Source organism: Eleutherodactylus coqui, chromosome 6 (assembly GCF_035609145.1).
Source record: "Eleutherodactylus coqui strain aEleCoq1 chromosome 6, aEleCoq1.hap1, whole genome shotgun sequence".
Classification (NCBI taxonomy): Eukaryota; Metazoa; Chordata; class Amphibia; order Anura; family Eleutherodactylidae; genus Eleutherodactylus; species Eleutherodactylus coqui.
The window spans coordinates 96,855,163-96,868,971 of NC_089842.1; the positions used below are offsets into that span (position 1 = coordinate 96,855,163).

Here is a 13,809-nt window from a genome sequence, read left to right on the forward strand (position 1 = left end):
ATGTTTCATCCGTGGAAGTAATTTCAACTCTCTTATTTGTGGAAACTTTTTTTGTTAAGTTGCTCCATTCACTACTAAGAAAAAAACAACATGAAAAAAACAATATCAGCGCCTCATATTTTGTGATGGTTTTTTATACTGGTGAATAAAGAGTTAACTCACCTGGTGTCTAGTGGAACTCTCTGGCTTGAGAGTCCACCGACACCTATTATCCACGTCAGCTTATAATAGCCACCCTGGGTCCTTGATCCGGATCTCCGGAGAGTCGTCTAGGGGTTACAACCCTAATATGGCTGTAGCATAAAGTAGCACACAGAAGAATACAAAGAACCCTGTGCTCATAGGAATCCAAGGATTAAAGTTGGACACAGCGCTCCATAAGTTATATATTTATTCCGCTGATGCACAATAATCACCCTTTTCAAGCATATAAAAACAACACAATAAATTTTACATTTATATAATGTTTAAAACTCACATTTCCTCTTGCAGACGCCGTTATCCGGGGCCATCTTTGCATCACATGTGAGATGCCTAATCACGTGTGCTCACACGTCATTCTTTTAGGTCACATGGCTTTGACCACTCATTCATAAAAAGCTTTCTACTAGTAAAACTCCATTATTCAATCAGGGACCGCCTGGAACCGTAACGATTCCGTCATTCTATCACGTGTATGTTTTATGAATGAGCGATCCTGTGACATAAAAAAGGTGACGTGATAGAATGACGGAATCGTTACGGTTCCAGGCGGTTCCTAATTGAATAATGGAGTTTTACTAGTGCCAAGGCTGAAAAGGTTGAGAAACACTGGTTTAAAAGTTAGACCGGACGTTCACATGTAGCGAAACTGGTGCAGCTTTTCCACAGCAGAAACTCCACACCGAAATCCGTGTCAAATTCCATTTCAAAAACTATGTCAAAATCCGCACCATTGATGTAAATTTCGTAGTAGAGTCACAGCAGACTTCACTTCTTCAATTAAAAGAGGGAAATTGACTTTGGATCCATGTAAAAAAATTGCATCAAAATCTGCACCAAATTGTATGGATTTTCACACAGATTTTAGTACGAATCTGCACTCAAATCTGCTGCGTTTGCATATGCACTTAAAGGCCCATTTAGACACAACGATTATCGCTCAAGCGGCTTTTGAGCGATAATCGTTTTGTGTAATTACATTGACATCATGCAGTTTTCGTTAAGCAGTCGCTGATCGTTGTCTTTCAGCATGCGGAAAGACAGCGATGAGCCCTATCAAAAGTTCACAGCGGGATACAGATGATACTATTTTAGCTGTATCCCGCTCCCCAAACACAGGCAGGGTACGAAGAACAGAGCGGTCCAGCTGTGCTCTGCATACCCCCCTCGGAGAGCTTGGCTGTATAACAGCCGGCTTTCTGAGCAGAGAACAGTTGGATGTAGAAGACAAGCGGCTCCACTTGTCTTCTGCATCCCCCCGCTCAGAGCACTCAGCTGTATAACAGCCAGGCTCTCCGTGCAGAGAACAGCTGGATGCAGAAGACAAGTGGCCTCGCTTGTCTTCTGTATGCCCCACTCGGAGCACAAGGTGATCGCTCAACGTTTGAACGATCAACTTGCGCTTAAAGGCACACAATGATTATCGCTCAAAAGACATCTTTTGAGTGATTATCATTGTGTCTAAATGGGCCTTAAACTATGCCAGATTTATCACAGTAGCTCTGCTGAATGGTAAGTTTGTTGAATGTTAAGACTGTCTAGTGCTTTAGATCACCTTTTAGTTGGCTTAATTTACCCCCAAAATTGCAATTTTCCACAGTTTGGTGAAATTTTTTTTCCTGCAGAATGTAGGCCATGCCCGCTTTTTTACAAAACCATGGTCTCTTTTTGGACAAGTTGAAAAAGGGGTCTGAAAGTGTCTAAAAAAAAAAAAAACACAGTAAACGTGGCACAAAGCGTGTAGGTCCATTTTCTGGCACACTTTGCTCCAGAAAACTGTTGGAATTTGAATAGTAAATCTGCCCCAATGTATTTTAAGGCTTTATATTGTGCTGCTCCTCTGTCATTCCACCAAGAGATTCAAACTATGATGAAAAATGGAGATGCATAAGTCCACAAAGAACACAAAAAGATAGAATTAATCAAAAAGTTGCTTTGTTTTTCATTTTGGATGCATTTGGGTGGGGAGGAAATAAAAATTGTTTGTGAAGGTGGAGCTAGCCGTTAGCAAGATTCTAGAGTTACTAGTTGCACCCGTCATTAGTACTATTATTAGAAACATTTGTTTTTGTAATTTTTCTCAAAATTTTGCTATAGAATTTCAAAATCTGTTTGTTCAACCGTTTCATAATCTGTCGGCCAATGCATGTTTCTCCTCTTATAGACTCTTGTTAGTCAACCGGGATCTAAATAAAAGCTTATACAGCGTGCAGGTTCATCCCATGGAAGACATGCAAAGAACAGGTGAGTATACAGTACTGCACAGGTTACACATTAAAGAGAATGAACATAACATGTCTGGGATATGGGTCTTCATTTTATTTATGTGCATGTTCCAGACTGTTAGCTATCGTATATTGACTTCCAGATTTCTACTAAACCCATTTAGGGAAAGACGTTATCTACTTCTTCCTTCGCTGATGTCTCCATGTCAACACGGCCAGCATTTCTTACTTGTTTACAGAAATGGCTGGTATATACAGTACTAGTGTGATGGCTCTGGTCTTTCCAACACACACCTTATGGAAAAATCAACATCTGATACTAGATCGTTTTTTACACTACAGTCATAGAATCTATAAAAGGGGTGCTGAGAAGTCCTTGACTTTGACCACAAAATATTGATATAGAACAATAAATTGTCAGTTATTCTCCAGAGATCCCCCCCCAGATATCGGTGCACTTCTGACAGCGGTGTGCAACTTCTTCAACCCATCCAGAAAGAATTTCTTTGGTTGGGTGGCAAACCAGGTGTTAGCTGCAGCAAATGTAACAGAAATGGAAGTATATTTGGTTTTCTTGGGATGTTTCTTCAAATTAGAAAATAGATGATAGTCCAAAGGTAGCGGATCAGGTCAATAAGGAGGATGAGCCAGCACCTTGAAGTCCAGATCAGCCAGGTTGCTCTTGGTGTTGGCTGCTGTGTCGAAAGAGGCATTGTCATACAACAAAACGACACCTTGGGTCAACTTTCCAGGCCTTTTAGACATCAGTGCTTCCTTCAGTTTATACAGACGTGTTGTGTAATATGTTCTATGTGAAAGTAGACCCCTTTGGAAGGTAGTCCACAAGCAGTATCCAGTCTTTATCCCAGAAGACAAACTCCATCAGCTTGCGTGACGACTTCTGCACTCTGAATTTCTTTGGACACAGGTAACCGCTGTCTCTTCATTTTTTTTGGCTCAGGATCATTTATTGATGTTAAAACAAAGATCGAAAAGCCAAGAACTTATCAGTACCCCCTTATGTCTCGTGATAAGGTAGGGTTCCCTTATTGTGGCTACAAGTGAGACTTGAGATATCAGGAGGTACCTGTGAGTGACTGGTTGATGGAGAACGTACCATATGAGAGCAAATGTGGCTGACAAACTTAGATGCTAAGGCTACTTCCTGTCCCAAAATCTGAAGGCAAGAAGGATCTGGAAAATGGACACCTGAAATTGAAGAGAATGACTGCACGTAGTCAATACATAAAACTATTTGGGACACTTTCAAGTGTTTTTCACTGGAGCGACAGATTATTGTGCACATAAGCTGAAGAATTTTGACCGAGTAAACAGTATATACACATATATTTTTAGTGTGTATGTAAATGGTCAAAAAGATATATATCTATATAGCAGTATTTGATCTTTATGTAATGTGTCAAGCAAAGTGTGAGAATATGAAATCATGGAAAATAGTGCGAATTTTCACTGTTTCCTTATTTGTGACAAGGAATATGTGACTAGGCGAGCCATATTACATCACTTCCTTTATATAACCTGTTTTCCAACAGGTTAAGTTTAATTATGTCTCAGTAAGTTTACATATTTAGCTTTTGGAGTTTGACTGCCTACATTATGTGCTACTGAGCATACCTAGCATAGCATTGTAAACTTGTCACATCAGGTTTCACCTAAGTATTTCAGCTCAGTGGGTTAGAAGCAGTTAAAGGGGTTGTCCCGCGCCGAAACGGTTTTTTTTTTTTTTCAACCCCCCCCCCCCCCCCCCCCGTTCGGCGCGAGACAACCCCGATGCAGGGACGTACAGAAAGCTTACCGGAGCGCTTACCTTAATCCCCGCGCTCCGGTGACTTCTATACTTACCTGTGAAGATGGCCGCCGGAATCCTCTTCCTCCGTGGACCGCAGCTCTTCTGTGCGGTCCATTGCCGATTCCAGCCTCCTGATTGGCTGGAATCGGCACGTGACGGGGCGGAGCTACACGGAGCCTGCATTCTGCACGAGCGGCTCCATTGAAGAGAGCAGAAGACCCGGACTGCGCAAGCGCGGCTAATTTGGCCATCGGAGGGCGAAAATTAGTCGGCACCATGGAGACGAGGACGCCAGCAACGGAGCAGGTAAGTATAAAACTTTTTATAACTTCTGTATGGCTCATAATTAATGCACAATGTATATTACAAAGTGCATTAATATGGCCATACAGAAGTGTATAGACCCACTTGCTGCCGCGGGACAACCCCTTTAAAGTGGAACTTTAGTCCTTTAGTTTTGAGTTCAGCTATGTTCTGCATTTCATGCTATATGTACAAAAGATGGAAGCCACATATGGAAAACACTCCCTCCCAATGTAGACTGGCGTGGATGGGCAGACTTTTGTGTACCTCCATGCACAGCACTGTGCTGATGTCTAATGTTTGGCGTCACGGTAGTGATTTATACTATTTCTGTGTTTACATTGTTAGCAATTATTTTCAGCTAGCATGATCCGTGAAGAATTATAATGTCAGTGCTGATTATAACTATGCAGCTTTCAGCTTTGTATGAAAAGTTCCACTCCTCGTTGAGGGTGCCATTAATTTACCGTTTCGGCTCTGCTACAGTGCAGGTAGTACATATTGAAGGGGGCATTTCCTGCCTTTATGCTTCATTAAGGAATATGAAGTTGGGAGGTTCTCCATGCTCTGGATCCCCCTCTAATACCCCGTGTAGGGAGCTGCTGCTTAGAGCAGCTTTCTCTGGAGGGTGCACCAGGATCGTCGTTCCACCATTCATATTTATGACTGTTGTGTAAAACTATATATTTTTCACTTTAGTGTCACTACCAGAACTGACCCTTCCAGTAGCAAGACCCTCACATTTTTTTTTCTATGGGGTGGGGGGATATTTTGTTCTATCTAGGACAACGTATATCTTTCTGACTATATTAACCTTCTTTGCTTCTCTTACCAGAACTGAAGCTTACTTTGGAGCAACGCAGAGTAACCCTTCGCTCTTTTTATACACTTGTCCTGTCCCGTTACTTTAACCGTGACAACATTGATGGAAAGAACAGTAAGTCCTGGTTACCCGTAGCTGACACAGATATACACACCCTCGGAAAAATCCTGAAGATGTGGCATAGCTGGGATTACCAAGTTGCCAGATCATTAAGGGCACCAGAAGTACAACCTCCCCCCTCCCCCCCCCCCCCGCCCATTCCCCAACCCATCCACTGTAGTATAACACCACCTTTTGCATCAGTATAGCTTCCTATAAGTTTATTTCAGGTCTTCACAGCTGAGGATTAAAATTGCCCACACCTATAAATATTGACTCACTCTAGCGAATGAGCAAAAAAAAAATATCTATGATAATAATTACAAGTTATGGTAATGAGTCACACATACTGTTGGATAAGTGCCAACAATAATTACAACACCTCCACGTATTACAAATACAGAAAAAATGTTACCTAGCCATACTGCACCTGCACTTCTGGGGTGGCAATAGCTCTAATGTGGTTTTCAGTGGAGCCTTCGTCTGGGGGTGGCAGCAGCCTAACAATTCCTCTAACTGAAATTCAGTCCTACCAATCGCAGACAATCGATGCAAGCGTTAAGATTACACTTATTATATTAAATACACTGTTGAAGCAAAACTTAACTTTGCTTGTTCAATAGCTTTTGTTAAGTGACAATTTAAAGTTTGCAGCAAATGTGTATTTAACGCCTTAAGTGTCAAGTTAACATTTCCTACATCAAGAGTTTTTTCAGCATGTCCTTTGCCTATGATCCCCTTCTGGGATTTGTGCCAACAGGCAAGTGTCTGGAAGTGTGAGCATATACTCTTATGACTCCTCATCAATCCAGAACTCTTTTAGTAGATGCAAAGTTGGAGGGGGTTCTACCCGAATCACAAGTTATCCGCAATCCACAGCTATTTAAAGTGTGAAGAAATATTGTTATCAGACTCAAGTGAAAAATGGGCATATTGGCATCTTACTTGACAATGTATACAAATGCCATTCTGCTCTTCTCTCTGTGTGATGCATATACAAGTTGAACCAAGTGATAGTACCCTTTATTACCAACATCAGAGAGTCTATAAGCAAACAAGAAGGGTATGAGAAGAACAAAGGGCTAGTAAGGCACCTTCTAGTAGGGAATTCCAGACAGCATCAATGAGCTCCAGCTAACCCCACTGTACCAGACCAGATCAAAATCAGGTCTCAAACTAAACAAGAGGTATAACAGTTTAGGAGTAGAGGAGAGGGTTACTAACCTTATCTTTCAACAAATCAGCAGCCCCTCTAAAGTAGGACTCAGAATAGCCCCTGTAGGAGTATCTACTGTACAAGGGAATGGAGGCACTTACACTCAGAATCAGTGAGTCCCGTGGTCAGCGAGTGAGTCAAGGATCATTATGAAGGAAACTCCCCATCAAAACCCTATGGCTTTACTCAGCATCTAAAGTTTGTCTGCACCTGTAATAATCGTAGCTGGATGGACAGATATGAGGTTGTTTTAACAGCGTGCCATGTACAGATGGACACCATGTATTGGTCAAAAGAACTTACTTGGGATGAGGAAATAACCCATTGAACCATTCTAAAAAGAAGTTATGCAGGAGGATAGGTAGCATATCCCTCCAGTATCCTGGAGTACTATATTTGAAGTACAGTAGTAGAAATGTCACAGGTTGCATTGTAGCAATGTTGGATTCAGGATATGATGCAGCAGATGGAGTTACCAAAATATACGAAATATATGTAATCACAATATACTTAACTGTTGTGGGTGAGTTCTAGTGTCTCCTTTGTGATGGATATAATAATCTTGTGGGTGCCGCTGTACTCATAAGATCAGCAGCAGGAACACAATGAATATACTATTTACAGGGTTCTTGCTGCAGTTGTTGGGATCGGAGATGACGCCAATCCTAGTACTTGAACCCCTTAGAAGCTGTAGTCAATAGCAACTGCAGCATCTACATTTTTGACATAGGGAGGGGAGTACCCTCTGCAAGCCCAACAGCACCTCATAATTGGGAGGTGCAGATGGGTTACCAAGGCAGCTGGAGAACTAACAAAGGTTCCCAAGGCTGCCATGCATAAAACCTTAGGACATTAGCCTAATATATTGCCAGGCAATAATGTTTTGGTATAATAAGTATTCCAGAACAGTATACCTGCAATTGCCCAGAACTCATGCTTGAATATTGCCTGTGTAAATACAGCCTTATACCAACATACACCATTACGGGATCCTGGGCCAGGCTACCTAAGATCTGCTTTAATGACCAGAAATTATTTAAAAGTTTTGTACCAACCAAGAATACAACCACAGTTCATATGCTCTATTAGGGCTTATAAACGTCCGAGAGCAAGGTTTCCCTCCTGTGATCCCCCTCTATGCCCTAGAACACACAGTCACATTGTAAGAGCAGCTCCCACTTTGGTGGACCTTGTGCCATCATGGTATTACAAGACCACCATCCATCTGGATCTCGTCATTCACAACTTTCCCCAGCAAAACCAGCTGATTCCTCGAGGTCCTGGGATCAGAACACAGGGCAATCGATTTGTTCATCTGGGCCCGGCAATCTGGGAGGGATTGTGCATGTTGGCACATCCTCTTGAAAGTATGTGTTCACTTTTGATCCTCCTATGTATTTGATATATAGGAGCAGTACCTCCATACCAAATTACTGGATGCCTTACAGTCGTATGGTCAGCAGCATCCTTGTAGATCTAATAGATGTGTGTCTATGATTATATACCACAAACAAATCCTGTGTGTAGCCTTCACATTTGGAAGAACTTGTATTTTATCTATTTATATCTCTACTCCTTCTGAGCTGAACAGTCCAATGGGCGGTCCTATTAGTGATTGACAGCTGTCTGTGTATGACTCTGCTTCCAAGGAAGGTTGCCAGTCACTGATAGGACCGCCCATTGGACTGTTCAGCTTAGAATGAGCAGAGATATAAAGAAATAAAATACAAGTTATACTGAATATTTTGACATAAAATTTATATATAAATCTGCTCCGCTCCTCCTGATCTATGACCGCTAATACCCACGGTATATGGACCTGGCTCAGCTCCCAAGCCCACTCCATACACCGCATATGCTGTGGACATCTACATATGTCTGCAGGGGTCACAGGCACTTAGGACGTATGGCTGACTGGGAGGGGTTAGGGGTAAATAGAACATGCCACGGTTTGCTTGCCGCGCGATATTTCGCGCAGCCAAACTGCGGCCGTCTACATAGGATTGCGTTTGTTAACGCAATCCTATACAGGCTTCCAGCGGCGGAAATCCCGCTGTGGAATTTCCGCCCGTCTGCAGGCGGCCTAAATGATTGAGTGAAATCTGTGGCAAAATCCATAACGCATTCAAAATGATATTCTGATTCGTGTGAACATACCCTAAAAGTTGCATAAAAAAGGTGGAACAATAAGATAAGAAAAACATGACTGCTCTCCTTCAGAAACTTTGTGACTGCAGATGAATGTTTTGAGTTGTATTGCTTTGCATGACTAGCTGCCATTAGGATGCATTGGCAAGTTAATTTACAAGGTTTGAATTTCAGTTTTAGCAATTTATTAAATTAATGATGAATTGATACTCCCTTTGTATATTCTATGGACCAGTAAATTGTGAAACCAGCAAATTGCGTTGCTCACCTCTGCTGTTGTCTATTGACTGTGTCTGGTGTTGCCGTATTCACTAGAATAAAGTCGCAATACCAAACAGTCTGTGAACAAGACAGTGTTGCTGTTTCTAGAGAAAAGAAGCCAAGTTTTTCCAATCTAAAATGTAAAGGCCCTTTTACACGCAATAATTATCGCTCAAAATTTGTCCAAACGGCCAAAGTGAGTAATAATCGTTACATGTGATAGTGAAACTGTCGCTCGCTTGTTGTTAGCACTCATTTAAGCTGACTTTTCTGCCAGCTTAAATGACCTCGTTCGCACTCGCTGGCTTCTCGTGTTGTGTGAAACCTACCTGCACAGCACGTCCGATGGGAAGCGCTGAGCGAGAAGCCTGCAAGTGGCTGGCAAGTCTTTCAGTGTGAAAGCACTGCACGAGCGCTAACAACCTTAGCGGTGACGTCAGCGCCCGTGCAGTCACTTCAGACTGTCGGCCCGTGTAAAATGGCCTTAAGGGGTGTACATATACGGTATATATTACAAGTGTGACTTTTCCTATGTCGGAGATGCAGGAACAGGTGCCGCGTAACTCTTTTTTTGCTCTTCTGAATATCTGATAGTCGCCACAGGTTGGAAGAGCCACCACAGAAAGATTTTTAGTAAAGGCAGTTTGGCTTCATGCCTCAGTGATATTAGAACATCTAAATGCCGATGACAATTTCCCTTTAAATTTAAGGAATTGTCATTTTGCTGCAAAACTTTACATGCGGTTACATCTGATGATTAGATGAACGATCTTGCCAACTGAGGCCCTAAAAGCGATTCCATCTTTGGGTTATAAAAAGGCTCTCAGAGGCTCCTTGTGTGTAGTGACTCCTTTTTCCACTTGTGTAGAGCTTGTTGACCACTAGACGCCTCTGTGATGCAGAGAAGAGATTTCACTCAGCTAACAGTGTTTGAGAGGAGGAGCATTATTGTAATGCAAATAACAGGATGGTTGTATCGAATTGATCGCCTGGGGTCTTCTTTGCCAGACTATTAGGAGGTGTTGGGATCAGTGGATGCATGAGGGCACACAGGGTGACTGGGCTCAGGGCGCCCTTGACAGGCCACCGGTAAAGAGGATCATCTGATCATTCAACAAGTATGAGCAGTTCCAATAGTTTTGCTGTCTGTCATCCGGAGACAGGTGGCACCATCCTTACAGGCCCCTGTGTCTAACATAACCATTTCCAGGCATTTGGCTGAAGAATATTTGATCTTACTGTGCCCGTTACGTATATTGCCTTTGACACCCAGCCACTGTTGCCTCCATTTACAGTAGTGTCATGAACAATAAAACTGGACTGCTACGGAGTGAAATTGGGTTATCTTCAGTGACTTATAAAGTTTTAGTTGGGCACTGAAGACGTCAGTGTTCCTTTCTAGAGACCTAGGGGTGAGCACCCCAATCCTTCCTTTGCTGTAAAGCGGCACACTGCCCCATTGCTGGTGTGATGTTTTGTGGGCCATCACATGTGACGGCCATTTTAGTGTTACGAGGGACAATGACAGCTCAGTGATACATTCAGGACATCCTGCAGCCACATGTGTTCCTCTCATTGCGGCTTCCAAGAGGCATTTTCCAGCAGGATAATGCTTGGGCACAGAAAGCAAAAGTGTCACAGGATTGCCTCCGCAGCATTGCCACACTTCCATGACCTACCAAGTTGCCAGATTTATAGCCAACAAAACATGTATGGCACTGTCTGTGATGTCACTTTTGACAGCCAATGAGTTTACAGGATCTAGAGGCTCAGTTACAGCAAACGTGGACAATATGCCACAGGATACCAGACAGAACATGTATGCCTGCATGCCCGCCCATATCACATCTTGTATCCAAACTAGAGGTAACCCAACAGGGTTCTGGAGCCTTCCCTTAAGTGTACAGTTTTCTGCAATAAATGATCCTTTTGCTCCGATATTGTAATCACTTATATCAACGTTACAAACGCATATATAAAGTTTCATTCGATTCTGACAACTCCTTGTTTTTTTTTCCGACAATGAGTGTATTTTGCAGGACAGAAAAACGGAAATTTTGCCAGGATTATAGAGCTCTGCTTCCAAAGTATTTTATAACAGAGTTGCACTGTTTCAGTTGTCCCCCAATGTCCTTGCTAAGGCCAGTGCTGACCTTGACTACCTGACAACTGAACAGTACTGTAATGAGCTGCTTAGGAGTTTTAATAGAAAATGCTGCAGTGGTTGGCGGTAGGGGTATTTTCAATACTAACTCCCATCTCGCAGAATTACTCAATTGTCTTGGTCACCAAAGTATGCAACTGTGGACCAGTTTCAGCACCTGATAAACTCAGGTGCTGGGGCCCACTAGGGGATGGCATCGATCTGATCTTCATTCACTTAAATAAATTGTATCAGCGTCTTTTTAAGACAAGAATACAATGGACTATGACTTTGGCACTACAGGAAGTCGAGCACTTTTTCTATCACGCAAATGGCACGAAGATGTAATTCTACTGCCTGCATGTTCTGCACAATCCTGGCCAGAAGAGGCCAAGGCAGACGATGGAGAACCGTGTGGAATCGAGATGGAGGTGGATGAGGGGCACAATGGGGTCTATAGACTAGTAAGGAATGCAGTAGCGCCTATAGACTACCCTGGGGGCCTAATGCAACTCTATCATATTAGGGCCGATGTAAACTTAGAGCTGACCCTGCTGCTAGGGTCTAGAACAGAGTAGTGGGCCACGAGATTGGCGCTATTCATATGAGTAGAACTATGCAGGTAGGAGCGCTCCAATGTCTCTGAATTTGTAACATTTAATTTAATTTCTTTACATAATTTTCACGTTTTGTGTTTTAGTTCCTTACATGGAGACGTTTGCGGAAGGCTTTAGTCACCATGCTCACCAGTGCTACACTGTGTCCAGCTCCCATAAATGCTATGCAGTCAAGAATGAGTTGCATTTCCTCTTCCTTGTATTCAAGCCAGAAGTGCCTACGTTCAGCATGCAGACCATTGCTAACAAAACTCTACAGGTGTTTACCAAGGACTGCTCCTTCTGATTAGCATATGGGCACTGTACAGGATCTGCATCCTTGTGCTCACAAAATCCACATAGCACTTTCACCTTTTTATTTAATGACTCCTTAAAAGTCACTTATATTCCATAGTGCATGGAAACTATTTGCATAATAGCTCATTGTTGGAAGACATCTGTTCTCTATCTGCCGGCAATCTCCTGAATATTTATTTTAGACACGTTGGAACTCTTCAGATGTGGCAACACAAAAAAACGATAGATTCTGTATCAGAGCCTCTTATTATTCTGCAGTCAAGTTCAAGGTGTTTGACGTCAACTGATGAGCAAAGCCAAATTGGTCACTGAACCATTACTTTTATGTACCAAGCTATTTAGATAAGGTTGTATTTACATAAAACTTTTTTTCACACTGTTGGAAATATTGAAACAAAGTTGCTCCTTTATCATAGTAAGAGCACCCCTCAGAAAGATTGGTTTATGTAAATACATTGCAAGGTGCAGAGGACACTGTGTTCGCACCATATTTTTAATGTGTACATTAACTGTATCCATAGGGCTCCAGTCAGCTGACGGAGGCCAAATTAGTCATTATGCCTCTTTTTTTAACTATGTAGGAAAGCTTAGCGGTCGGTACTTTCCCATACCAAGGGCCACCACAAGAAAAATGTATCACAGGCACTATAGGCTTTTTGAGCAATGAGACGCCTAGGGGGTGACCTATGCCACTTTATACCATATACTCTATAACACTGGTCTTAATACATTTCCCCCCAAAGAGTGAAATACAAATATTTTGGCTGCTCACAGCTGAGAATAGAAGGAACTTACTACCTAAATATATTTTACAGCCCCTTTAATCAGCACGGCAGATGTTATTAGTTTTAAGTTTTCTGCTTTTTGCCTTTAATCAGATAAGAAATGTCCATCTTTACAGCTTCCTTCAGGATTGTCATCCGGCTTTCCCAAACCCCCAAATGTTAACTTTGAAAAGTTTAGGCGTGGCAGATCGCCCATTTCTAATTCGCCATCTAGCTAGATAAATTTGCCTTTCATGGTTCTGGAAAAGCTGGGTGGCATTTCTTGTTGCCCCTAAAGTGAACAGGAATGTTTATAGGACAGTCTGGGCAGACTAACTCCCAGCTTTAGACAATTCTCTACAGGCAGTAGTACACAGCCAACCAGCTGCATGGCTGTCCGTTCAGTCCCCCTTGGGTTTCTACAGGCCATGGGTTGCATAATCAAGTTTTTTTAATGAAAAGGGAGTATCTGTATGTGATAATTGTATTATTATTTTGTAATAAAATTCTTTTACTTGCCGTTTGGTTCCTGTCTTTGTTTCTTATTCTTCCGTTCGCTACATTCACATCTACAGCATGTTCTGCTTTCTGATATGTCATGCTCGTGTCTGTCTAGTGTGCCCTCAGTTGTTGGCAAAAGCATCAAATGCGGTTTGTAGTGCGGGAGCCGCCATAAATGTGATTATGTGGGAGCTTCTGAAATGATTTAATCAATATATACATTTGCAATCAAAATTATTTAACCCCCATTACAAATTACGTTTCTTTGCCAAATTTACAAACTTTCAGTTGTTCACAAAAAAATAAAGAACAATTTTAAATGGCTCAACACAATTAATATATCAAGTGGTGCTTCAAGTTGACTACAAAATTGCACTTTTAACCACTTAAAGGGGTTGTCC

The 13,809-nt window shown here is 42.1% G+C and overlaps 1 protein-coding gene across 1 annotated transcript in view; it reads left to right on the forward strand.

Annotated features, from left to right (window-relative positions):
• FUZ (fuzzy planar cell polarity protein) overlaps positions 1 to 13,426 on the forward strand; it is a 59,786-nt gene extending 46,360 nt beyond the window's left edge. The window contains exons 9-11 of the mRNA XM_066607228.1: positions 2,366 to 2,445; positions 5,375 to 5,476; positions 11,930 to 13,426. Coding sequence (XP_066463325.1) covers positions 2,366 to 2,445; positions 5,375 to 5,476; positions 11,930 to 12,132 — 385 coding nt within the window. The 3' untranslated portion in view covers positions 12,133 to 13,426. The remainder of the gene's footprint in view (positions 1 to 2,365; positions 2,446 to 5,374; positions 5,477 to 11,929) is intronic.
• The last annotated feature ends 383 nt before the right edge of the window (positions 13,427 to 13,809 follow it).